This window comes from Prionailurus bengalensis, chromosome B4 (genome assembly GCF_016509475.1).
Source record: "Prionailurus bengalensis isolate Pbe53 chromosome B4, Fcat_Pben_1.1_paternal_pri, whole genome shotgun sequence".
Lineage (NCBI taxonomy): Eukaryota > Metazoa > Chordata > Mammalia > Carnivora > Felidae > Prionailurus > Prionailurus bengalensis.
The window spans coordinates 90000746-90025767 of NC_057358.1; the positions used below are offsets into that span (position 1 = coordinate 90000746).

The window sequence follows — 25022 nt, forward strand, 5'->3', positions numbered from 1 at the left end:
CTCTCTCTCTCTCTCAAAAATAAATAATAAACATTAAAAATTTTTTTTTTTCTGATCTGTAGACAAAACTGGTTATTCTTAAAATACTTCATCCAAAATATTTGAACGTGTGTGTGTGGGGGGGGAATGTTAGGAGTGGTTTTGTTCTTGAAAATATCTGATGAAAGGGAGTAGTCCAGAGAAAGCACCAACAGTGACCCTCAGGAGGTAGAGTGGATTTGGTTTTGGAATTTAAAAGCTTCTCTGTTCCATGCTTGATAGGATCCTTTCTCTCAAATAAGATACAAAAGCCACACCTGATTGTCTGCAAGGATGACTGTATTTAAAAAAAAATTTTTTTTTTAACGTTTATTTATTTTTGGGACAGAGAGAGACAGAGCATGAATGGGGGAGGGGCAGAGAGAGAGGGAGACACAGAATTGGAAACAGGCTCCAGGCTCTGAGCCATCAGCCCAGAGCCTGACGCGGGGCTCGAACTCACGGACCGCGAGATCGTGACCTGGCTGAAGTCGGACGCTTAACCGACTGCGCCACCCAGGCGCCCCAAGGATGACTGTATTTAAATGGAGAAATCAGTTTTATGACTGAGGGGAGAAAATCACACAAAAAGAAAATAAAATGTCCCATGTACATAACGTGATATGTCAGATAATTGTAAGATTTTCTTCCCCCTCAGTTTCTTCCTGCTGCCCTGCCTCTGTGCCTCTTTCATGACGGGAAAATGGTTATGATTGATGCTCATCACCATGAGCTCATGGTGCGTGGGCTTTGTCCCAGATAATGGGTTGAAGGAACTACCTATTAAGTCCTTACTTTTAAGTAGGTCTGAGGAGAGTGTTAACCTTTACAGTACTGGTCATAGTTACTGTCCCTTTAGGGGAGATGTGATTTTTACTATTCAGGAGTTGCTCACAGACTTTCTCAAGTCATGGGGAGAGCAGAGAGGAAAATAGTGGCTTTATGCCACCAGACCCCCGCCCTTCTAGTTAGCAGGGGTGCAAAGATGTACCCATCTCCTGCTAGACCCACTAGACCTGCTATGTGGTAACATCTCATCTGCCGTCAGAGACTTGGGTACTCACAAACATTCGAGAAAACTCTGAAGCTATAAGGATGAGTTCCAGGCTGTTTCTCACCCCTCTCCCCCCCACTCCACTCCCAAGCAAGACAGCTCCTGTAGGGTTTTTTTCCTCTCCTCAAAGCAGGCTTCCAGGGCCTTTTCTCTTGGTAATTGTCACTACTAGTTCTGTTCAGTCCCTGTAGATAAGCACGTAGGCCCTTTTTATTTTAAGATTTTACTGTTAAAAATAGTAGCATGAGGAAATCACAAAAGTCCCAGACCCGATTTCTGTCTGGAAGCCTCTTGGGACAGAGCTTTTATTCCTTAAGTTGGGCTTTCTGTGCCTCCGAATAAAGGAATATTTTGCTCTCAAGAGAGCCTCATTCCCAGCTCAAGGACCTGAAGGTGCAGGGGTAGCCGAAGATCCCTGCTTCTTGTATCAGCCTGGGAACTTCCGTCTCTGGGGATGTCCTGTGGGGATTGGACTCTGTATACCATTCAGGAGGCTCTCTCAAAACACTCATTTTCTTTAGCAATCCAAGTAAGTTTCAAATCCAAATCAGTTTTCATTGAGCCTTCTTTTTGCCAAATACAGCTTAAATTGTAATTGTTCAAGGCTGTGCCAAGGTATGATTTGCCCAAATGTGAATTCACTGATATTATTTGATTAGTAAAGATCACTCAATTAGTAAAGAGGGATGTTAAGTTGGCCTTGGCTGGGAATCTTACCACCTGAGGTCTTCAAGCAAAGTCCATGCTGGCATTGTTTCCTCTACAAGTTGACTTCAGGTGACATCTTTTGCTTCTAGAAAACAATATTGCAGACATGAATAAGAAACCATGAGTCATACAATAAGTATAATACTAGGCTTATGCCATGGCTGCTTTTAGACCATTGTATTTTACTGCTTGTTTAATTATCTGTTTGCTGTAAAAGTTGGCAATCCTGGCTTTCCTCTTCAATGTAAACAAAATAATAATATTTAATTCTGTCACTATTTATTGCTATAATAGTAGAAACTATTATTTTTTTCTTTTTTTTTTTCTGTTTTCAGTTTCTATGTAGTTTAGAATGGCAAGTTTTCAAGGAAACTTTTTTAAAAGAGTTTTTCCTTGTAATAAATTGGAGATGAAACAGAATTTTTATCTTGAAAGTAAACAAACCGTTACTAATGGCAAAAAAAAAAATTGTCTGGAGAAGAGTTATGGAGAGAGGGCTTTTTGTCAGCCATGACATGTCGAGGTGAGCTTGGCCATCTAGGGTCTAGATTTTCCTTTGGCAGTCCAGAAACTTGATTTCCTCAGCTCACTGAGAATTGGGCAAATTCGGGGGTATTGGCTGCTATTAACTGGCCGGTGCATTTTCTTCTTTGCAGCAAAATCTATGGGAAGTCAGATGACACTCAGCCTTTGTTTGGTGAGCATGGAGTCTGGGCCAGAGGGAGGGGGATGGTCTGAGAGGCACATGTCCACCAGCTGTGGGAGCTGGATGTCCCTTCCGATCCAGAGGCAATGTTGTAGAGCCGAGCCCACTGCTCCTCTTCTTGGCTGCTGAGGCTGTCTTTCCTGCTGGCCCAGTGTTAGAAACTGAGTGTCAATAGCCTCTCTGGTTAAAAGAGAACACAGAACCCCCTAAGGTTTGAGCAGATGAGAGCTCTCTGGAAGATGAGACTGTGCATGCAGATACCGGCTTGTTTTCTTGGATTTTCCCTCTCCTTCCGGTTCTCTTCCTTTGATTCTGGCCATTCATCACCGTCTTCACAACCAGGGGCCTGTGGTGCCCTCTAAAAAATTGGCTAAAGCCAAACGTCAGTTCTCTTTCTGTTATTACTCTCAGCACAGCTGAGATAGGCTGGAACAGTCAATGGACATCTTATTAAAATTAAGAGAAAGCAAAAGGAAAATGAACATGTACTGAAACTATGAAAGTATCAGGCTGACGAAGGATAGATTTTGAGCTTGGTGTAAAGTGTTGGGAAATCTAAGCCAAACAGTCAATTATGACCAGGTTAAACAATGACTTCATCTTCTCAAGTGATGAGGCAGTACTTTTTCAAAGCATTTTTCCCCCAGTGGGGCAGGCATAACCGAGTAGCTTACGTATCCCAAATGAGCCAGGTTTACTTTTGCAGATTAAGAATCTCATTTTAACAGATTCTATATGTATGAAATGTATATTTCATGATTAGAGTTGTGTCATTTCTGACATTGTCTTCAGATTCTGGGGTACTTCATAAAGCCCAGAATGTACTGATTACCAAATAAGTGTGCCAGAGTCATAAGAATGACTTCTTTTCCAGCTCTTTCAGAATATCATTAAGACTGCATTTAAAAAATACTCAATACTTTTCAATCAATAGCAGTCGTTGTTTTTGATGGTCAAAAATTTCCACCTTTGGCCAGTAGTAGCCTATTCATGTGACTCTTATGTCCTTTTGACATGCCCCTATTAGTCTTGGAGCACTTCCTTACTTCCTTAGCTCATCAAAATGGTTCAGTCTCATCTTGTACTTTTTTCTGGCTCAGATGTAGAATCAGTCACACTTCAAAGGAGTCTTGATTCTTTTTAGTGGGGAATGGTTTTTAGAGACCACAACTTGGGTGCTGCAGGTGTTCATTGCTGCTGGGTTGTCTTTAGTTCAAAACCCACTCAGTGTCTTTAGTTCTAAACAACATGGGTTTGAACTGCACAGGTCCATTTATAAGTGTTTTTTTTTTCAATAAATATAGTACTGTAGATGCATTTTCTTTTCTGTATGATTTAAAAAAAATTTTTTTTCAATGTATGATTTTCTTAAGATTTTCTTTTCTCTAGCTTACTTTATTGTAAGAATACATATATAATACATTTAACACACCAAATATGTGTTTTTTTAAAATTTATTTTTATTTTTAAGTAATCTCTATACCCAGTGTGTGGCTCAAACTCACAACCCCAAGACCAGGGTCTCATGCTCTACTGATGGAGCCAGCCAGGTGCCCCAAAAATTTGCATAGGAATTAATTTTTTTTTAATTTAGAGAGGGCAAGTTGGGGAGAGGGGCAGAGGGAGAAAGAGAATCCCAAGCAGACTCTGTTTAGTGCAGAGCCCAACGCAGGGCTCAATCCCATGACCCTGGGGTCATGACCTGAGCTGAAATCAAGTCTCAGATGCTCAACATACTGAGCCAGCCACGTGCCCCAGTAATTAATTTTTTTTAAGTAAGCTCTATACCCAGTGTGGAATGCAGGACCCCCAAGACCAAAAGTCACATGCTCTACTAACTGAGCCAGCAAGGCACTCCATTCAAATATGTGTTGATTGACCATTTATGTTATTGGTAAGGGTTCTGGTCAGTAGTAGGCAATTGGTAAGGTTTTTGGAAAGTCAAATTTATATGCAAATTTTCCACTATTGGGGGTGGGTGGGAAGGTTCACATCCTTTACTCCCCTGTTGTTCCTTGTTCAACTGTGTATGTATTTTTGAAAAAAAAAAAAAAAAAGACAAGTTCATACTAGTTCCAAAGTTCCAAATATAATACAGAATTAAAAAAACCCTTAATTTCTTTGTACACTTGAGTTTTCGGTTACACTGAGAACATCTTGGTTTCTTGTGGCATTAACATTATTTGCTTTATCCCATAGTGTACATAAGGATTAAAAAAACATCAATATAGTAACAATAATGCTACTTACTGACATTTAAGGTTTTTTTTGCAGCTCTTTTTGCCCTTGGAATATATACCACCATTGATGTACAGTCATAATACTGTATTCTAAAGCAACTTAGTAATTTTTTCTGTATTCTTGTGCCAACAACAGGATATTCAGTTAGGTTCATTTATTTCCATTCATTTTCACTTTTTCTTTTTATTTATTAATATAACATGTTATCCCAGAGTCAAAACTATATAAGGCACATCCAGAGAAGTCTGTTTTTCATTCCTCTTTCTTCCACACTGTTCCCTCTCACATAAATACTTTTTTTGTTGTTTTATCCATGTAGTATTCCTTTTCTAAATATTAGCAAATACAAATGTCTCTGTATTTCCTCCTATCTCCTTTCCTTCCTTATTCCTCATTCATTTTTATGATTAATATTCTACGGGTGACTGTCATAGTTTAAGAATGACTCCCCCCCCCCCCCCCTTTTTAAATAGTAATGATAGTTAATAGTTCTAAACTACTTAAGTCTATGGCTGGACAGAGGGGGCACTTAAAAAAAACTGCTTTTAAATGTGAACAATTCTTTTTTCTTGAAGCCTGTTCTTCCAAGAGAAACAACCATTATTATTCGGTGTTACGCGCTTTCCATGCCTCTCTAAGCTGCCAGGAAACTGTGTAACACCATTTGGGATGAAGCTTGTGTTTCATCACCTGCCAGCTTCTCTGCCACGCTGCCAGATTCGTCCTGCGTTCGGCTGACTGTCCCTTCTGAAGCTGCCCGGATAGGTGGGCACTTGAATCTCTCTGGTGTTCTGCACCTGAGACTTGCTGTCTTTGGTGCCACCCTCCAGCCCCTCCCAGATCTTGGGAAAAGCGCGGAAGTCTCCCGCAGCTTCTGGTCCCGGGGCGCATTTGTTCACCTGGTCGCTCTCCAGTTCCCAGTCTCCCGGACTCTGGGGTTTCCAGGCTCCACAGTCCTGCGGTTCCTGGGCGCAGGTGCCAGGAGCCCGCCGGGCGCTCAGGAGCTAAGGCCGCCCTGGAGCTAGGGCCGCCCGCCTGCGCACGGTGATGCCGGGATTGGGGGCGGGAGCGCCGCCTTCATCTCCCGCGCGCTCGCTCGCTCCCGCCCCCTTCCCCGCCCCAAGCCCTCTCCTGCCTCAGCCGTGCAGGCTCCGCACTGCAGATGCCTGCCGACCGCCCCGCGCTCGGTGGCTCCAGCGGTGCTTCGCAGGTCCCTTCGACCCCCGACCCCCGGGCTCCCGCTGCACTCTCGCTGCTCCCAAGGGCCCCTCGACTAAGGAGACTCGCTAAGTCCCGCGCGCGGAACCGCTACGCCGGCAGGGCGGCGGAGATCGAGGCGGACCGTGGCCGCGCCGGAGCCCCGGGCTCTCTCGAATGCGGCAGGACAAGCTGACCGGCTCCCTGAGGCGCGGAGGGAGATGCCTGAAGCGGCAGGGTGGCGGAGGCGGAGGCGTGGGCACCATTCTGAGCAATGTGCTCAAAAAGCGCAGCTGTATTTCTCGGACCGCGCCCCGGCTGCTCTGCACCCTGGAGCCGGGTGAGGACCCGGGGCTGCAGATGGGGCACTGGAAAGTAGCGTGGCGCTCCGGACTGGTGCCTCTGCCTCAGTTGAACTCCGCCTAAACCGGGCAGCGCTCGCGGGCCGCCCGGTGCGGGGTACCGCGGCTCGGCGCGGGCGGGGCTGGGTCGGTCTGGGAGGGAAGAGCGCGGACGAAGGCCTGGGCGCGGGCAGCGGCCTCCCAAGGCTGGGAGGACTGGCTGCTCCCGGTGGTTCCCCGCGGGTCCCGACCCCGCGGCTTGTGCGCGGTCTAGCCCAGTTTGTACCCAGAGCTTAAGGCGAGCTCGGCCTTGTCCGCGTGGTGGGGAAGTGCTGGCGGCTACCCAGGCTGCCAGAGGCCGCGCAACCAATTGTGCTTCGGGCTCACTGGAAGCCACGTCTTGAAAGAGGTGTGTGAGGCGAAGAAAGGAGAATGTTTGATTCTTGGGGCCGAAGGGGGAGGCAGCGGCTGCGAAGGAAAAATCGGGTGCATTTTCCTGAGTGTCCCCGCGGCGTGAGTGCTAGGGTCAGTTCGCCTGGAGCCTCTAATTTGTGTGTCCGTTTGGGGAGCGGGCAGGAAACCCTCCTGCAAGTAGAGATCCTTTCTTACAGCTTAAGTCCGGGAGCGCGCCTTGTGTGCTAGGCTAGGCCCTTTATGGTGGTAGCCTGTGTTTACACATCCTTGCTTCTCTAGGCTGCATAACTCCGCGTCTGCTCCACCACCCGGCATCCCTCCCCGGGGTTTTATGGGCCTGGCGCGGGTGCCTGGGCACAGAGCTTTCTGGCAAAGGGTGGCCGCAGAGGGAGCCGGCTGCACTCTCGCCGGTGCTTAGCGCTCACTTGTCCCCAGCGTGGCACCAGCGGGGTTCCAGGCGAGTTCGTCCTCCCCCAGCCCCTGCTCCCCCCCCCCCCCCCCAGCGCCACCGGGGACCTGCTATCCTGAGGCTGCTGGAGAGAATCTGACGAGGCGCGGAGCCCCAAAGGGTGGAACGCGTGACTGCCTTTACGAACCTTGTGGTTTCTTTGTTTTTCTCCCCGTGGAAGTGTCTAATTGCAGAGACTGTAGTATTTATTCACCATCTGCCTTTACCCTTAAAAAATTTTTTCCTTTCCACGTTAAAAGTGTTTTATATTTCTGAATCCGGAACAGCCGTGACTATCAGATGAAACATAAGCCTTCTCCCCTGCTTTAGAAGAAAAGAGGAGAAAATGACCTGATTTCAGCTATCGCATGCAGGTGGTGAATGATCAATTCCAGTTAAATCCCGTGACTCATTCTAGATCATGAGAAAATAGTTGTGGTTTAGATTAACCCCAGCAGGTTTCAGCACCTGGTGCCCAGCAGGTGCTCTGAAAAAGCAAAGGGAGCATATTCGGTCGTACATACAGGGAATCCAGAACTGTCAGGTCGGTTGAAATAAGTCAGTGCAGGACAGAATATCCTTGTCTTTGTTAAAGCAAAAGTCATGAGTATGTATGCTCCTCCGTTCAGCACCCCGCGTCTGGACAGCAACCTCACAAGGGAGTGTGTTTCATCCTGCCTTAAATCATTCGCTCCAGCTGGAGGCACTCTTGTGGCCATTGTATCATTGCTCTGCACTGAAGCAGGACTTCATTTAAACGATCTCAAAAGGATGAGAATTTGTGGGGGTACTTGATAGACCTTTGGAGAAGGAAATCTTATCTACTTAGGCAGAATATGCCTGTGGCCCTGAATCTTTGAAAAGAAGTATCAGGGCATTGATTGGATGCCTGGGATTCTTTATCACAGCTTGACTTCAGAAATCTAGGACCCAAATCATGTATTCACAGTACTCTTCCCAGAACTCCCAAGAAGGATATCTGCATACTGTCATGGGCTTGGGCAAAACATACATACCTCTTTCTAGTTTCTTGACTCCATATATATGTTTTTTTAAATTTTTTAATGTTTATTTTATTTTTGAGAGAGAAAGAGAGGAGAGAGTGTGACTGGGGGAGGGGGAGAGAGGGAGAGAGGGAGAGAGGGAGAGAGGGAGAGAGAGAGGACACAGACTTGGAAACAGGCTCCAGGCTCTGAGCTATCAGCACAGAGGCCAATGCTGGGCTTGAACCCATGAACCATGAGATCATGACCTGAGTCAAAGTCAGATGCTCAACCGACTGAACCACCCAGGCGCCTATCCATATATATATATACACATATATATGTATACATATACATATATACATATACATATATATACACATATATGTATATGTGTATATATATGTGTTTTTTTTTAAGTCTACCTTATAGTAATTTTAAATTCTGAAAATTGTTTCTATCTACATACCAATTCCTAAGTACTGGAAGTTGTGGGGAAGTTTTCAGTATGCCTAATCTGCAATCAACATCTGAGAAAAAATATTGTCATAAATGACAATTATAAATTGTAAAACTGAATACTATTAATAATGTTTGGTATATCTTGATCCTTGAACTTTTAAGTAATATGTCTAAAAAAGTGACTTGAAATATGATTTAATTCATTTTGAAATTGTAGAAAAATACAGCATTTTCAGAGTTGATTCTTTTTAATAAAATTTACATGGGAGGGATTGCCTGGGTGGCTCAGTTGGTTGAATGTCAGACTCTTGGTTTCAGCTCAGGTCATGGTCTTGCAGTTCATGGGTTCAATCCCCAACCCCACCAAAATAAATAAAGTTAAAAAAATTAAGCTCACTAAAAAAAATAATAAAATTTATGTGGGAATAAGAATTGTCATGTAATTTGATTTCAAGGACAATAACACATACTTCTCACATGGAATTCTGAATAAAAGCCTAGTATGAATATAGCATAAAGTCTTTATGTATTATAAATACATTGTCTTGATATATTCTCCCATTTATTCTCTTCCATAGATTTGGGATTTTAGTCAAAGAAGTTTGTTTAAAGTTGTAGATAGCTTTAAATAATAGTTATGTTATCTATAGTTATATTTTTAGCTTGTAGTCTGTAATTAAACATACAAACTGTTTTATCTTCAATGAGTAAATGTATCATAGAATTTTAAGGTACATGAAAATCTCCAAATAAGATTGTTAAAATGGATTATTCCACAAGTGAGAAAGCAATGACATTATTTTGATAACTTTTGATATTTCACTGAAGTTTCCTTCGTAACTTAGTTCACGTAAATGTCTTTTCTAAGACAAATTCTGTAAGTAGAGAATTCTCTTCATAAGTTTCATAAATATTAATTATACTGTGCTGGGTGATTTATAGTTAATCATCATAATAATTTACTGAGGTAGATATTATTCCTCATTTTAAGGATAAAGTATTGAGACTGAGACAGGTTAAATAATTTGTTTGACACTAGGGACCAGAGTTGAGTGGTGGTCTGAATAACTCCAAGCCTGTGATGTCATGCTTTTGTTTTTGTTTTTACACGGCTCCAAACAACTGTGGAAGCCACCATTCTATGTGCTAAACTACATTCTAGTGGCCATAGGATATTTTTTATTTAAAAAAGTAATATTATTACCTTCTATTTTAACAAAATTGACTAAAATTTAGTAAAAACATGTTTTAAAAATTTTATAATGATTCGGTAGAATCAGGTTAATTTTTAATTTTATTTTTGATCTAACGTGTTATTTCTTTCCAAAATAACAGATGTATATTTTTGTTTTAGGAGTTGACACAAAGTTGAAGTTCACTCTTGAGCCATCTTTAGGTCAGAATGGTTTTCAGCAGGTAACTTTGGTTTTTTTTTTTTTTAGTTTTGAAAATACTCTTATTTTGGGGTATCGGTAGGGCACACTGAGATATATTCTCAAAGTGGGAAAATTAGCCTATACTTTGACATGCATAAGATGAGTCAGTTTTTAAAATTATAAATAAACTTATGAGGCTACAAGTAGCCCGAGCTTATACTTGCAATGAAAAATTTTGTACTTTCTCTTAATGGTGCAAGTGTGAAAAAAAATTTAAAAAGCCAAATATCTATTATTTTGAATCCGTAATACATGTATTTGTTTCTGAACCAGAGCTTCCCAATCATTGTGTGTGTACTGCACAGGGGTCACAGGTGTGTTAAGAGTACCTAAGGTGGGGGGTGGGGGTAGGGCTTGGAGTAGTTATATGTAGCTGAAAGAAACTCTGTTTATCTTAGTGTGCTGTATGAATTTTATCATACTCTGTGGATGTCAAAATAGGAAACAAGTTGAAAAATGCTTATCCAGGTCAGTATCACTTTGCCAATATTTCTTCTGTGCTCCTAGTGGTACGATGCTCTCAAGGCAGTTTGCAGACTATCAACAGGAATACCAAAGGAATGGAGGAGAAAGGTAAGGAGGATGCATAGGGCTCAAAACAAAAGGATCAGCCCTCCGTTCCTCTTTAAAATGTCTGAAATGTCCAAAAGAATATTCTAGGTTAGTAATTTGAAAGCTGTCTTTCTTCATTATCTATGCATTTAATAAGTATTTATTGATTATTCCGTGCCAGGTACTGTTCTGGGTACTGAGGATACAGGGAGTGGGGGTGGGGGTGGAAAACAACAGACCAAAATTTTGGGCCTCATGGAGCTTACAAGGAATGCAATATAAAGTGTGTCAGATGGTGATGTGTCATGCATAAAAATAAGGCAGAGAAAGAAATAAGGAGAATTGAGAGGAGAGGAATGGAAGTAAGGAGGTGGAATTTTAAATAGCAAGGTGACATTTGAATAGTTGGTGAAGCAGCTACCTGGGGAAGAGAACTCCAAAGAGAGGGAACACCCTTAGGCTAGAGTATCACAAAAGCGAATAACCAGGATGGCTGAAGCCCAGTGAACAAAGAGGATGCAATTGGAGAGAGGGTCATAGAGATAAATGTGATGGGGTTAGAGGATAGTAGATCATGTAGGACCTTACAGTCCATAGTAGGACTTTTGCCCAGTCTGAGATGGGAAGCACTGGGAAGTTTTGAGATAGGGAGTAACAGCACACAACTTACATTGTAAGCAGACCTCTCTGGTTTGATAATATGGACAAGGGCGGAAACAGGGCGATCAATGGAAAACTTGTGATAATTCAGGCAAGACATAGATCAGGGTTACAGTAGTGGAGATGGAGAAAAAGGATTAAATTCCAGATATATTTTGAAGGCTGAGTTGACAAGAATTCCTGTTAGGTTGAATATAAGGTATAAGAGGGATGTCAACAATGACTTCAAGGTTTTGACCTGAGCTTCTGGAAAGTTAGAGCTACTGTTTACTCAGATGGAAGGGGCAGATGTGTGTGTTCATATGCATGCATGTATCAGTTGACGCAGTGGTAGATTAGATGATTGGTTTGCTATCTGTTAAGGTTGAAATGCCTATTAGACATCTAAATTGAGGGTGTCAGGTAAACAATTTGGATATATGATTGTGATGCTTAGAAGAAAAAATCTGGCTGGAGATATTGATCAGTGTTATTTCTGCTAAATTGTGTTGAAATGCCAAAACTTGACATGCTTTCTTAGTATGTTATTTATTTTTCTTAGTATGTTAATTTATAAACCTAGTCTTAATACCCCTAGAATTTGAACGGTGGGGATTCTTCATCTTCAAAATATACATTAAAGTCTTTCAGAAACAGCTTTTCAGGAGAAAGTAATCAAAGGAGTAAAAATATCCAGTGACTCTTTTAAAAAAGTTTTTCATGGGGCTCGTGGGTGGCTCAGTCGGTTGAGCATCCGACTTCGGCTCAGGTCATGATCTCACGGTTTGTGAGTTCAAGCCCCGCATCGGGCTCTGGGCTGACGGCTCAGAGCCTGGAGCCTGCTTCAGATTCTGGGTCTCCCTGTCTCTCTGCCCCTCCCCCACTTGTGCTCTGTTTCTCTCTGTCTCTCAAAAATAAATAAGTGTAAAAAAAATTTAATTAAAAAAAAAAGTTTTTCATTATAAGACCCTGTCTGTCAGTTGTGTGTGTGTGTGTGTGTGTGTGTGTGTGTGTGTGTGTGTGTGTGAGAGAGAGAGAGAGAGATGGAGGGATAATTTAAAGGCAGAGGCCCTGCCATGGTGAAAAAAGACCCATTCTCCATGAATGACCAGGTGGCTCGTGTCCATGTACAGAGAACAATTCAGAGTCAAGTCTAACAAGTATATAACATAATATAGCTAATCCAGTGAACTGAAATAAAAATGGAATTTTTTTTTTGTTCTCTTAACAGTGATTGGATAATGATTGGATCATTGCTTGCTGCGTAGCAGAAGCTCAACAAATAATAAAGAAAACAATAAATGAAAGGCTTTAATTGGTTCAATTCAGCACAGCAAACATTTCAATGAAAAGTTGATTTCTACAAGTGGGCTATATATGGTCTAGGATCAGTTCCCATTTTCTTGTTAGATACAATAACTATTTTTTTTAAGTTTATTTTGAAAGAGAGTGTGCGTATGTACGAGTGCATGTGAACAGGGGAGGGGCAGAGAGAGAGGGAGAGAGAACCCCAAACAGGCTCCCCACTGTCAGCACAGAGCCTGATCTCATGAACCGTGAGATCACGACCTGAGCTGAAACCAGGAGTTGGTTGCTTAACCAGCTGAGCCACCCAGGCACCCCTGTGATAACTATTTTTAATAAAGAAGGATGAAATTATATATTTTAGTGTAGCATTCTTTTTTATCTCTTAATATTTTAGGTTTGGTTGACCTTGGCAGATCATTATTTGCACAGTATAGCTATTGATTGGGACAAAACCATGCGCTTCACTTTCAATGAAAGGAGTAATCCTGATGATGACTCCATGGGAATTCAGATAGTCAAGGTAAGTCCCCTGAGTTTGGCCTACTGTCCTGACTTAAAAGGAAGATTCTAAGAGCCAGGTATTTACTGGATAGAGGATCAAACCTTATGGTTTGAATGTCTATATATTTTCTGCTTTCTTATTTCATTTGTTAACGGTCTTTTAATGGGAACTTTGACAGTATCTTGTCTTCATAAATTTGTATGTTGGCAGTAAGAAGAAAATGTTTCTGTTCATATTCTATTTGCTTATCTTACTTACTTGATAGGAGATTGAAATTTCTTTTACTTTCTTTAGCATGGGTCAGTGCTGTTAACTGGATTTTTACATAAAAGTCACAGATTGAGAAATTTAAAGTATATTTCCTATTAAAATAATTGGGCTCTTATTAGGGCCTTTGATAATTCCTTAACTGTTAATTTATGAAGATAGATTGACTGATGGGTCTACTTTGAACCAGATGGTCAAGGGTTCATGCCAGCTGTGGAGGCAGCTGTGGTTTGCCTACTGGGATTATTACAGTTGATTAGGGCCTGTTGCCAAAAGCCAAGGATGCTGATTCAATTTGATCCCACTACTGTTTTCTTACATAAACCTCCAGCACATGGCTTTTGGTTTTATGAGTTCATTACAGTGTAATGCTAAGTTGGGTTATTTTTAATGCTTATTTATTTATTTTGAGTGAGTGAGAGAGAGAGAGAGAGCATGCACGTGAGTGCGTGTGTGAGTGGTGGAGGGATAGAGAGAGAGGGAGAGAATCCCAAGCAGGCTCTGTGCTGTCAGCGTGGGGCTCGAACTCATGAACCATGACATCATGACCTGAGCTGAAAGCATGGGTCAGAGGCTTAACCGACTGAGCCACCCACGTACCCCTAAGCTAGGGTTTTAAAAGGGAAGTTGTTTCATAAATTTTGGCCACCGGAAGATGGCTAAGGTTTTGGCAGATTTGAAGATACTTTTCTCATGAGGAAGTACTAACTAAAAGAAGTTTCTATGTGATCTAACTTGGTCTGTTTCAGACAAATGTTGAAAACAATTATAAAATTTATTTTGTATGTTTTAAAAGTGTCTGCACTATCCATATTTCAGCTCTTTATTTGGAATTTCAGAATGTTTCTCAGAAATGAAGTATTCCATATATTTTTAAAAAATGTTTTCATTTATTTTTGAGTGAGCGTGAACAAGCAGGTGGTGGAGGGGCATAATGAGAGGGGGACAGAGGGTCAGAAGCAGGCTCAGCGCTGACAGCAGAGAGCCCGATGCAGGGCTTGAACCCCTGAACTGTGAGATCATGACTGAGCCGAAGTCAGATGCTTAACTGACTGAGCCACCCAGGTGCCTCAAAGTATTCCATATTTGAAATATTTTCTTTCTGTTTAAATTGTGAATTAAGGCAATGTACATTTTATAACAATCATGTTATTAAGAGAATGTTTCATTTTTCTCATTGAAGTAAATGCTCTGTCAGTAAAATGACATTAGCTCATGAAAATCATAATCTCTGCTTAGTTATTAAATGATATATATTGCTCTCATTAAATATTAAAGTACAACAAATGTTTCTGTCCTTTTTATACAAATTTATAAACCAATTTAGATAGAAAGATTTCTGTGTCTTGGACAGAATAATTTTTCTGTCTCTCTGCAATATAGATTGCATTTTTTGCTATTTTGATTTTTCTCCTTAATATTAGAGTTTTAATAGGTAAATATTACATTGTGTTTTCGAGAAAGGAATAATGTTAGCATCTATCACGTGTGTATTGACGTGACCGTTGTTTTATCTGAGACCTAGTATTAAAAGAAACTGTCAATTTATATAGAATTATAATGCAATTTTTGTTAATTCTGAATCACATTTGTATCACTTCTGGAAACAACTTTAATAGAAAATTAGAAAGAAATTTAGAAAATTTGACTGAAATTCCCCTTGAAAATGTCCTTAGTCAACTATATCCGAATAAAACTGTATCTTTGCATATCCGAATAAAAAATGTATCTTTGCATATTAGAAAATGTTAGGAGAAAGAAAATTTAAAAAATTGTTTTTGGCTTGTGTCTAGGGTACATATATAGTTTTAAAAACTAAAATCCATGTTGGGGCACCTGGGTGACTTAGTTGGTTAAGTGTCTAACTCTTGGTTTTGGCTCAGGTCATGATCTCAAATTTAGTGAGTTTAAGCCCCATGATGGGTTCTGTGCTGACAGCTCGGAGCCTGCTTGGGATTCTTCCTCTCCCTCTCTCTTTGTCCCTCTCTACCCTCTCAGAATAAATAAACTTAGAAAAATAATCAAAAATAAAATAAAATAAAAATAATAAAAAACTAAAATACATATTCTATTTAGTGCTGAAGCAGAGATACAACTAAAGGCTTTTTATTTATTTATTTTTTTGTAGAGAAAATAAGGAGCCATTAGAAAAGATAATTGTTTCTCTTCTTTAGGATCTTCACCGCACAGGCTGCAGTTCTTACTGTGGCCAGGAGGCTGAGCAGGACAGGGTTGTGTTAAAACGGGTCCTTTTGGCCTATGCTCGATGGAACAAGAATGTTGGTTACTGCCAAGGCTTTAACATCCTGGCTGCTCTAATTCTGGAAGTGGTGGAAGGCAATGAAGGGGATGCACTGAAAGTGAGTATCAGGCTCTGAAGAGGGCAACTGAAACTGTCTGAGAGTCAGACGTTGGAACTGTAATATCTCTTCCTTGACGACCCACCGCCTTCCAAGGGGTTTGCTGTGCATTTGTAATTACCCATAATAACATTTCCCCCACGTTAAAGCCAGGTCAAGTGATGGACTCATGTAACTGCCAAATGTGAGTAGAATCATTATGTTTTTAGTCTTGTTTATGAAACAGCATATCTTTAAAATTTTTTTTTTTTAATTTTTTTTTTCAACGTTTATTTATTTTTTGGGACAGAGAGAGACAGAGCATGAACGGGGGAGGGGCAGAGAGAGAGGGAGACACAGAATCGGAAACAGGCTCCAGGCTCTGAGCCATCAGCCCAGAGCCCGACGCGGGGCTCGAACTCACGGACCGCGAGATCGTGACCTGGCTGAAGTCGGACGCTTAACCGACTGCGCCACCCAGGCGCCCCTAAAATTTTTTTTTAATGTTTATTTTTGAGAGAGAGAGAGAGAGAGAGAGAGAGAGAGAGACAGAACATGAGTGGGGGAGGGGCAGAGAGAGATGAAGACACAGAATCCAAAGCAGGCTCCAGGCGCTGAGCCGTCAGCACAGAGCCTGACGCAGGACTGGAACTCACAAACTGTGAGATCATGACCTGAGCTAAGGTCAGACGCTCAACTGACTGAGCCACCCAGGTGCCCCTGAAACATCATATTTTTAAAGCAAGTTGAATACTAATTGTATTAATTATCCATTGCTGCATAACAAATTAGCTACTTAAAATAGCAAACATGATTTACCTCATAGTTTCTTGGAGTCAGGAATCTGAGTGCAGCCTAGCTGGCTCAAAGTCATATTGTTGTGACATCAAAACTGTTGGCTGGGTCTGCAGTCTCATCTGAAAGCTCACTTGGGGACAGCATTCACTTCCAAATTTGTTCATGTGGTTGTTGGCAAGATTTAATTTCTCACAGGTTGTTGGACTGAGGGCCTAAGTCTGGCTGGCTGTTGGCTGGAGGCCTTTTTTAGTTCTTTGCCATGTCTCCGTATCTCAACAAGGCGGCCAGCATCCCTCAGAATAAGAGAGTAAAAGAGAATGAACAAGGTAGGAGAGATTCATTTGCCGACTTGTAGCCTATTATCAGTTACATTTTCATTTTTGTTACATCCTATTCATTAGAAGCCAGTCACTAAGGCTAGCTCTTACTCAAGGGGAAGGTCTTACACAAGGGTGTGACTACCAAGAGGTGGGACACGAAGGGTCATGTTAGAAACTTCCTACTTTCCCACAAGTTATGCTTAATTCAGGTTGGGTCTTGTTACTGGATTGCTTTACTCTTTCACATATGGGGTGAGGTATGGAGGAGGTAGGCTGAAAGTGAGTGTATATTATGGAAGGTATTTGCATGGAGAAAGGTTGTGGAGGTGAATTATCTTTTAATCTTTGATACCTGGAACCTTTATTTGTTAAAAAAAAAATTCTGGAAACACTTTGAGATGGGTCACAAGCAATTTAAGCTTATGTGTTGGAATGTGAGTCAGTGAATCACCAGAAATAATCTTTATGAGAAATGAAGCATTTCACATGTACAGGATGACTACTCCCTTATTAGCTTGGGGCAATATGGGGTTGCTTATTCATGTTTGAACTCTTAATCTGCTATTGATTACAATGCTTTGTGATGGGTGGAATAGATACTTAGTCTTTGTATTCAAGAGCCTCCCCCAACCCCAGCCTTGTGTTTGATTGTGGTAAATAATCTTAATGATATTTCCAATCACTGACTAATGTCATACGGACAAACAAACAAATATTCCTTCTCGTTTTGTATGTATTATGGTGGAATTAATTATAAAGCCAGCCTGACATAGTCTAAATCCATATTCACCCTTTCACTTTTTCCATTCGCGTATTTAAGGAAACAGCTCTGAAGCTACATGTTCATCAAATAAGTGGGGGAGGGAGGAGCCGGCGACAAATAAATGTATGAATTTAAACGTTTAAAACGTTTTTTATCAAGAAGCAGTTTTGTTTACTCAGTCTATCAGCTTTAGTCAATTTTTTCTTTTCAGATGTAATTTCTATGCCTATAAAATGAGAACTGTTCTGTTGAAAAGTTAGAATAAGCAATTCAGGTTAGCAGGTGAGGTGGAGTAGTTTGGGGGAGGGGATATACATGCCAATCAAATCATGGAAAGGCTCAGTGATACTTGGGAAACTAAATGCACATAAAAAAGATGGATTAGATAAAGCTGAGGAGCTGCATATTTATATTTCTGCCTCTAAGAAAATGAACTCTGTGAAATGAAATGACATCATCATCATTTAGGAATCTTGTGGTTAGACATTGAATATGCAGAGGAAGATTAGATTCATGAAGAATCATTTCAGGTGCAAAGGAAGATATTGGTATCCGTGTTTTTTAGCAGCTATTTTGGCCTCTGCAAATTTTTTTTTTTGCAAGTTTTAATTATTAGGCAGATATATATTTTAGAAGGAGGTGAACCATTTCCTTGCTTTTCAGCACTTACTGTTTTTTCTTAGTAACTATTTTTTAACTACTTGTTAAAATTTTGACGCTCCTTCATTAGTTATTTTTTAAAAAATACATAATTTTTTTAGAGCAGTTTCAGGCTCACAGCAAAACTGAGTGGAAGACACAGATGTTCTATATGCCCCCTGCCCCAACACATGTGTAGCCTCCCCCATTATCACCATCACTTCTCAAAGGTACATTTGTTACAATCCATGAACCTGTATCAATGGGTCATAATCACCTAAAGTCCGTAGTTTCCATTAGGACTCACTCTTGGTGTTGTACATTCTGTGGGTTTGGACAAATGTTTAACGACATGTATTCGTCATTAAAGTATTTGTAGAGAGGGTGTTCACTGCCCCAACAATGCTCTGTGCTCTGCCTATTCATTCCCCCTGCCCTCACCCCTGGCAACCAGTGATCTTTTAACTGTCTCCACAGTCTTACCCTTTCCAGAAAGTCATATAGCTGGAATCAGAGTATGAAGCCTTTTCAGATTGGCTTCTTTCATTTAGTGATATGCATTTAAAGTTCCTCATGTCTTGGGGCGCCTGGGTGGCTTGGTCGGTTGAGTGTCCGACTTCGGCTCAGGTCATGATCTCACAGTCTGTGAGTTCGAGCCCCGCGTCGGGCTCTGTGCTGACAGCTCAGAGCCTGGAGCCTGTTTCAGATTCTGTGTCTCCCTCTCTCTGTGACCCTCCCCCGTTCATGCTCTGTCTCTCTCTGTCTCAAAAATAAATAAAAACGTTTAAAGTTCCTCATGTCTTTTCATGGCTTGATGGCTCATTTATTTTTAGTACTGAATAATATTCCATTGTCTGGCTGTATGTAGTTTGTTTTTCCATTCACCTACTGAAGGACATCTCTGTTGCTTCCAAGTTTTGGCAGATATGAATAAAGCTTCCATAAACATCCATGTGCAGGTTTTTGTGTAGATGTGAGTTTTCACTTCCTTTGGGTAACTACCAAGGAGTGTGATTGCTGGATCATATGGTAAGAGTATATTTGATTTTGTAAGAAACTTCCAAACTGTCTTCCCAAGTGACTATCCAATTTTGCGTTCCCGCCAGGGACGAATGAGAGTTCCTGTTGCTCCACATCCTGGTCAGCACTTGGTGGTGTCAGCATTCCAGATTTTTGCCATTCTAATAGGTGTGCAGTGGTATCTCATTTTAATTTGAATTTCCCTGATGACATATGATGTGAAGCATCTTTTCATATGCTTATTTGCCATCCAAACACATCTTTGGTGAGGTATCTGTTAAAGTCTTTGGTCCATTTGATCCTACTGATTATTTTATTTTGAGCTTTCAGAGTTCTTTGTGTATTTTGGGTAATAGTCTTTTATCATACGTGTCTTCTGCAAATATTTGCTCCCAGTCTGTGGCTTGTTTTCTTATCCTCTTGACATTGTCTTTCACAAAACAGAAGTTTTTATTTAAAGAAATCTAGCTTCCAGTGACTTTTTTCATGGATTGTATCCTTTGCTGTTGTATCTAAAAAGTCATCACCATACCCGAGATCATCTAGACTATGCTGTCTTCTAGGAGTTTTATAGTTTTGCATTTTATGTTTAGGTCTGTGATCTATTTTGAGTCATTTTTTTTGTGAAAGGTGTAATTTTTGTGTCTAGATTCATTTTTTGGCATGTAGATGTCCACTTATTCCAACACCATTTGTTGAAGAAATGTTTTGCTCTATTGCCATTATTTATCCTTTTTTTCCCCCAATGTGTGGTCTTTGAAATATAGTGATGGGTGGAGTGACATACCTAACAAAACGCACAGCTATCTCTTATGTCCTATGTCAGACTTAGAGATGCCTTTGGACAGATAATTTCATTGTGTCATAAGAATTACTATGATAATTGGAAATTTGTTTTTCTTGTTTTGTGTAATTTTGAGAGATCATAGTTTCTTTTTTATTTTTTAATTGCTAACTGCTATCTTCTTTTTTTAAGTTTATTTATTTTGAGAGAGAGAGCAAGGAGGGGAGGGGCAGAGAGGGGGAGAGAGAGAATCCTAAGCAGGCTCCGCATGGCCAGTGCAGGGCTCTGTGCAGGGTTTGAACTCACCAACCCCAAGATCATGACCTGAGCCGAAACCTAAAGTCGAAGGCTCAACCGACTGAGCCACCCAGACACCCCCATGATTTCTTTTTAAAGCTTAAGTGTCTCTCTCTCTATTATATCCTTAGATAGAAAGTGCAGTAATAGAGAGACTCTTAGTTTTAAATTTTACCTTTGTGATCTTGTAAGTCCCTCTTCTCCTTAGAAGTAGAGTGCAAGGTCCCCACCAGGATACTCCGTTCTCTCGGACCTCTGCATTCCCCCTCAACTGGCCCCAGTCTCTCTAGGACTTCCTTCCTCTACAGATTGAATATGCTGTGCTCCTTTTATTGCTAAGCTCTACCTGTCCACTCTTGGAATAAAGGTCTCCGAGGGACCTTCTCAAGAGTATGGCCCAGCTTTATTAGTCAAAACTGTGACCCGAAAAAGTAGAAATTACAAGCCAGGGATGAGGGACAAATGGGCCCTTGTCAGGTCTGGGAGATAATTTTCTTGGAAAATAGAGTTTTGTGTTAGACAGAAAAGTCAAAATGTGAGACAGCTACTTCTCTACCAACATATAGGGTTAGCTATGATTCTATTCTTAATCATGTTTTTCCTGGGTTGTGGGGACTCCGTGGTTTTCTGGGGTGGGGGAAGACCTAGCAGAGCTGATGGGGAAAGAACCGGAGATTGACTTATAGAACCCTTGTGTGTTCTGCTCAGTCAATCTAGTGGTTCTTGATATCTTAGAAAAGGTAATGCAAGTAGAAAAGTCAGAATGAAAAGAGTAATTTGAAGAACTTGTGAGACAATCTTATGAGAGAAATCCAGATTTTAGAAATACCGTGTATTCAAACGAAACCTTGTTGCAGTCTCCTGGGAGGGGAAAGCCACTATCAGTTTCTGAGCTGATGCTAAGTGAATCCTGAGACTTGCTTTAGTTGCGGTGTTTTATGATGGTTCAGCTCTTGGTTTTCATACTAAGGTTGTAAAACTGTGCTGACATCAGGGAGCCAGCATTGAGATTCTTGCTGGCTGCTGATGAAGTATGTGCTCCATCACTTCTGAGTGGGGCGGAAGGTTGTATAAGCACAGCTACTTTGGGGGTGAACTTAGGTCTAGTGGCCCATCTAGAAACTTTAGACTGACACATTTAAAGAATGGTGTACTTTGGCTAACCGCATTTTTGAATATGTCCCTTCTATTTAGGACATGTTAGGGATCCCAGGTTTTAAGAAGTAATCTTATTCTTTGTATTTTTCTTCAGATTATGATTTACCTTATTGATAAGGTACTTCCTGAAAGCTATTTTGTCAATAATCTCCGGGCATTGTCTGTGGATATGGCTGTCTTCAGAGATCTCTTGAGACTGAAGCTCCCTGAATTATCTCAGCACCTGGATACCCTTCAGAGAACTGCAAACAAGGAAAGTGGAGGTAGTGATGATTCAGTGCTCTTATACCTGTGAAAATATTTTACTTTGATTCCACTGTACATCTGAACCTAAACCTTGAATGGAAATACTTGTTTTCGGGTAGTTCTGTTAGTGAGAGTACGGTGCAGTGAAATAGATTGCTAGAGAACAAGAATAGAACTGAAAAAATGATAGGGCCACATGCTGAACCTCTAACTGGTCATGGTTAGGAAGTCAGTCAAGAACCTAATACTTTCGCAGTATGAGATCAACAACTGAAATGATGTATTGCACTCTAGGTGAAGAATGGTGTCCATGTCTTACCATCTAGTTACGCTGCTCTAAGCTGGCACCTATCTTATAGGAGTTCTTTAAAACAGAGCGACAGGTATAATTTCACTCAGACTACGGTTTTGCCTGAACTGCTGAGGCTATGGAGAGAGGAATATGTGTTTTCATTAAGTTTTAGGAGATACGTCAATAGTCTTTTGGATTGAAACGTTTAATTGCTCCTTTTATCTATTCATGGTAAGGGTATTTAGATTTACCAGAGATGAGTGGGTCAGCTCATTCTGGAGAAGGGCTCTCCAGGACGGCCAGCTAGAATCTGCACCCTGAAGGAAGGCACTAGGTTGAGACCGGGATGGAAACTCGGGTCTGTAAGCAGCTCCGAGTCGCTGCTGTCTGGTGGGCATCCCCCAGCTTTCCGAAGCACCCCAGCTAACGGCTGTGAATGTACCCACTGCCTGCGCTTCCCTGGCTATGCTCAGGATACCAGGAAAACAGTGAGAGCTTTGCTGTGTTTCCGGTGATCGGTTGCCAGCCCCCACCCACACATTCAAATCTGGGAAAATTTGAAACGATCTGAAGACCTAATCTGTGATTACAGTACACTGGAAATTTTAGTGACACCTGGGAGTCTCTCAGCATTTCCTTCTAAACCATTTGAATAATCTCATTTAATTTGGCCGTGCAGTGTAATTATGCACCTGTGTGGATTTCATAGTGCTTCCAGATAGACCACCTTGCCTGTCCCATGTCAGACATGCTTTCCTCGGCCCTACGTTTTCCTCCATAAGTCCTGCACTTGCTTATAAGTGCTGCCTTTAGATTCTAAGTCTCTGAAAAAAGATGCTCCTTTGTTCTTTAAGAGAGGAAATGAGACTAGAGCTTTTTTTTTTTTGCTTATCCTTGGGTAAATGCACAGTCTGATTAACTTGGAGGGAGGATCAGTTTAAACATCTACATTTTTTATTTCATAAAATACATACTTAATGCCATTCCAGGAAGTAGGAGGGAGCTTTGTGTTTTTGGTGAATTCACAAACTTCATTGTGAGCTGTGTGTATGGTTTAGTTCAAAATATTTTAAAATTTCATGTTGTTTAATCTACAGATACTTTGGGATTTTCCAGCTCTCTTTCTGTTATTTATTTCTAGTTTAATTCCACTGTGGTCTGAGAGCTGTGCATAATTTAAGAAGTAGACAAGTAATTTCATAAGGAGCCTTGTTTTTATCAGTAGCATTTGAATAAAAGTGGGCTTTATGAGATTTTGAAAATTGAATTCAGGTTTTGAGAGGCGAAAAATCCTTTCTTTTAATCCTGTTTTTGGTGAGGAAAACGTTCTCCCTAATTTTTAGCACCACAAAATAAATAGGTAGAGCCAAATAAAGTTTTAGGTTAAGATTTCTGAAATATAAAGAATTTGTGAAGGTTATATTACTGAGATTTTTACCAGACACACTTACGTTCTTCCAAAAAAAAAAAAAAAGAAGGAAAAAAGGAGGAAAGAACCAGAATTAGAGATATGAAGAAATCAGTCAGGAAATGTAACATGTTTAGTGGGCATGGAAGATTGAATGAGGGTATTTTTATATCTTGCAAAACATCAATTCTGAAGTAACATAGAGTATTTGATTCATTTCAGGTGGATATGAGCCCCCACTGACGAATGTCTTCACGATGCAGTGGTTTCTGACTCTTTTTGCTACGTGCCTCCCTAACCATACAGTCTTAAAGATTTGGGATTCAGTCTTCTTTGAAGGTTCGGAAATCATCCTGAGGGTGTCGCTGGCCATCTGGGCAAAATTGGGAGAGTAAGTGATTTCCCCCTTCTGTTCTCTGGTGTGGAGGGCCTTAAGAAGTTCTGTGCTCTAATGTGGAAAGCATCTGTATTTAGGTGTGAGCAAGAGAGAAATTTGGGAACTTTGTTGAATTGCTTTAGCCTTCTGAAATCTTACTTGGCTGATTTCTTGATTGTTGGGTGGGGGGGTGCGGCAAATAGAATCTATGTTGGGGAAGGGGGTAAGCTTTTTCGGGTCTGCAGATCTCTTCCTCCTCTTCACTGCTAGTATCCTGGCTGGCTTACTTTTGGCAGCTTCTCCCTGGACTCTAATTGGGAAGAGGGGGAGGGAGAGGAACTTAGAAGAGGAAGATCTGGAGAGGAGTAGGTGGGCTTGTTAGTTAACATTCATGATTTGGATTATTTTTTGAATTTTTATTATTTGTTTAGTTCTGCCTTTCAGGATCACGATAGAATTAAATGAGATGATGTGTATAAGGTATCTCTGTGGTGCTTAGTACATAGTCAATAGTAGAACACACAGGGGGCGCCTGGCTGCCTCAGTCGATAACGGATGTGACTCTTAATTTCAGGGTCGTGAGTTCTAGACCCACTTTGAGTAGGGAGCCTATTTAAAAAAAAGGTAGAACACATGGAACTTCTTTCCTTCTATCAAGAATTAATTCTATGATGAAACCTATTACTATTAAACATATTGCCACATAGATGTTATTTACATTTGTTACCAGTAGCAGAACTATAAAAAGGAGGGTATTTTCACCCATCTCTAGTATATTATGACTATTACATTAAAATTTTACCTTCTGGGTAATGGAGAGGACAACAGTTATGGTTATAGGACAATTGTTATAGTTAAGATTCAGAGAAGTTGTTAATGTTTCTTTCTTAGAGCTATAAATGACTTGAGTGGGTACTCATAGACAACATGTCAGAAAACTAATAAATCACTGCCAGTGTTTTGTTTCAAAAACCTTTTAACTAGACTTTTTATTTATGATAAGTTGTTTCCTGGGAGACTTGTAGCATTTCATACTTTTTGCAAGAAAGATCCACCAACTATCAATTCAGGGATGTAGAAAGATCATTATTGTGTATAAGTATTTTTAAACATCACATAGCTATCTCATTTGCCTTTGTTTTATCGTGCACTGCTTTTCAGCTAGGCAAATAGATGAGTCTTCTGGGGATTTGGTGTGCTGTCTACTTATCTTTTCATCCCCCCCTCCCCCAGTATCTATATTTTTCTGTAGTCATGTGTTTCCAACCTACTGTATGCCTGAAACTCTTTGCACTTTGATGGTTTC

The 25022-nt window shown here is 40.9% G+C and overlaps 1 protein-coding gene across 2 annotated transcripts in view; it reads left to right on the top strand.

Moving 5' to 3' along the window:
* Positions 1 to 25022, top strand: part of TBC1D30 (TBC1 domain family member 30) — an 86078-nt gene that overhangs the window by 38344 nt on the left and 22712 nt on the right. The window contains exons 1-7 of one of the 2 annotated variants that reach the window (XM_043562953.1): positions 5825 to 6264; positions 9927 to 9988; positions 10516 to 10581; positions 12902 to 13027; positions 15451 to 15636; positions 21489 to 21657; positions 23563 to 23731. In XM_043562953.1, coding sequence (XP_043418888.1) covers positions 6102 to 6264; positions 9927 to 9988; positions 10516 to 10581; positions 12902 to 13027; positions 15451 to 15636; positions 21489 to 21657; positions 23563 to 23731 — 941 coding nt within the window. In that variant the 5' untranslated portion in view covers positions 5825 to 6101. Of the gene's footprint in view, positions 1 to 5824; positions 6265 to 9926; positions 9989 to 10515; positions 10582 to 12901; positions 13028 to 15450; positions 15637 to 21488; positions 21658 to 23562; positions 23732 to 25022 lie in introns of those variants that run through there. The other variant, XM_043562952.1, reaches the window with a different exon arrangement.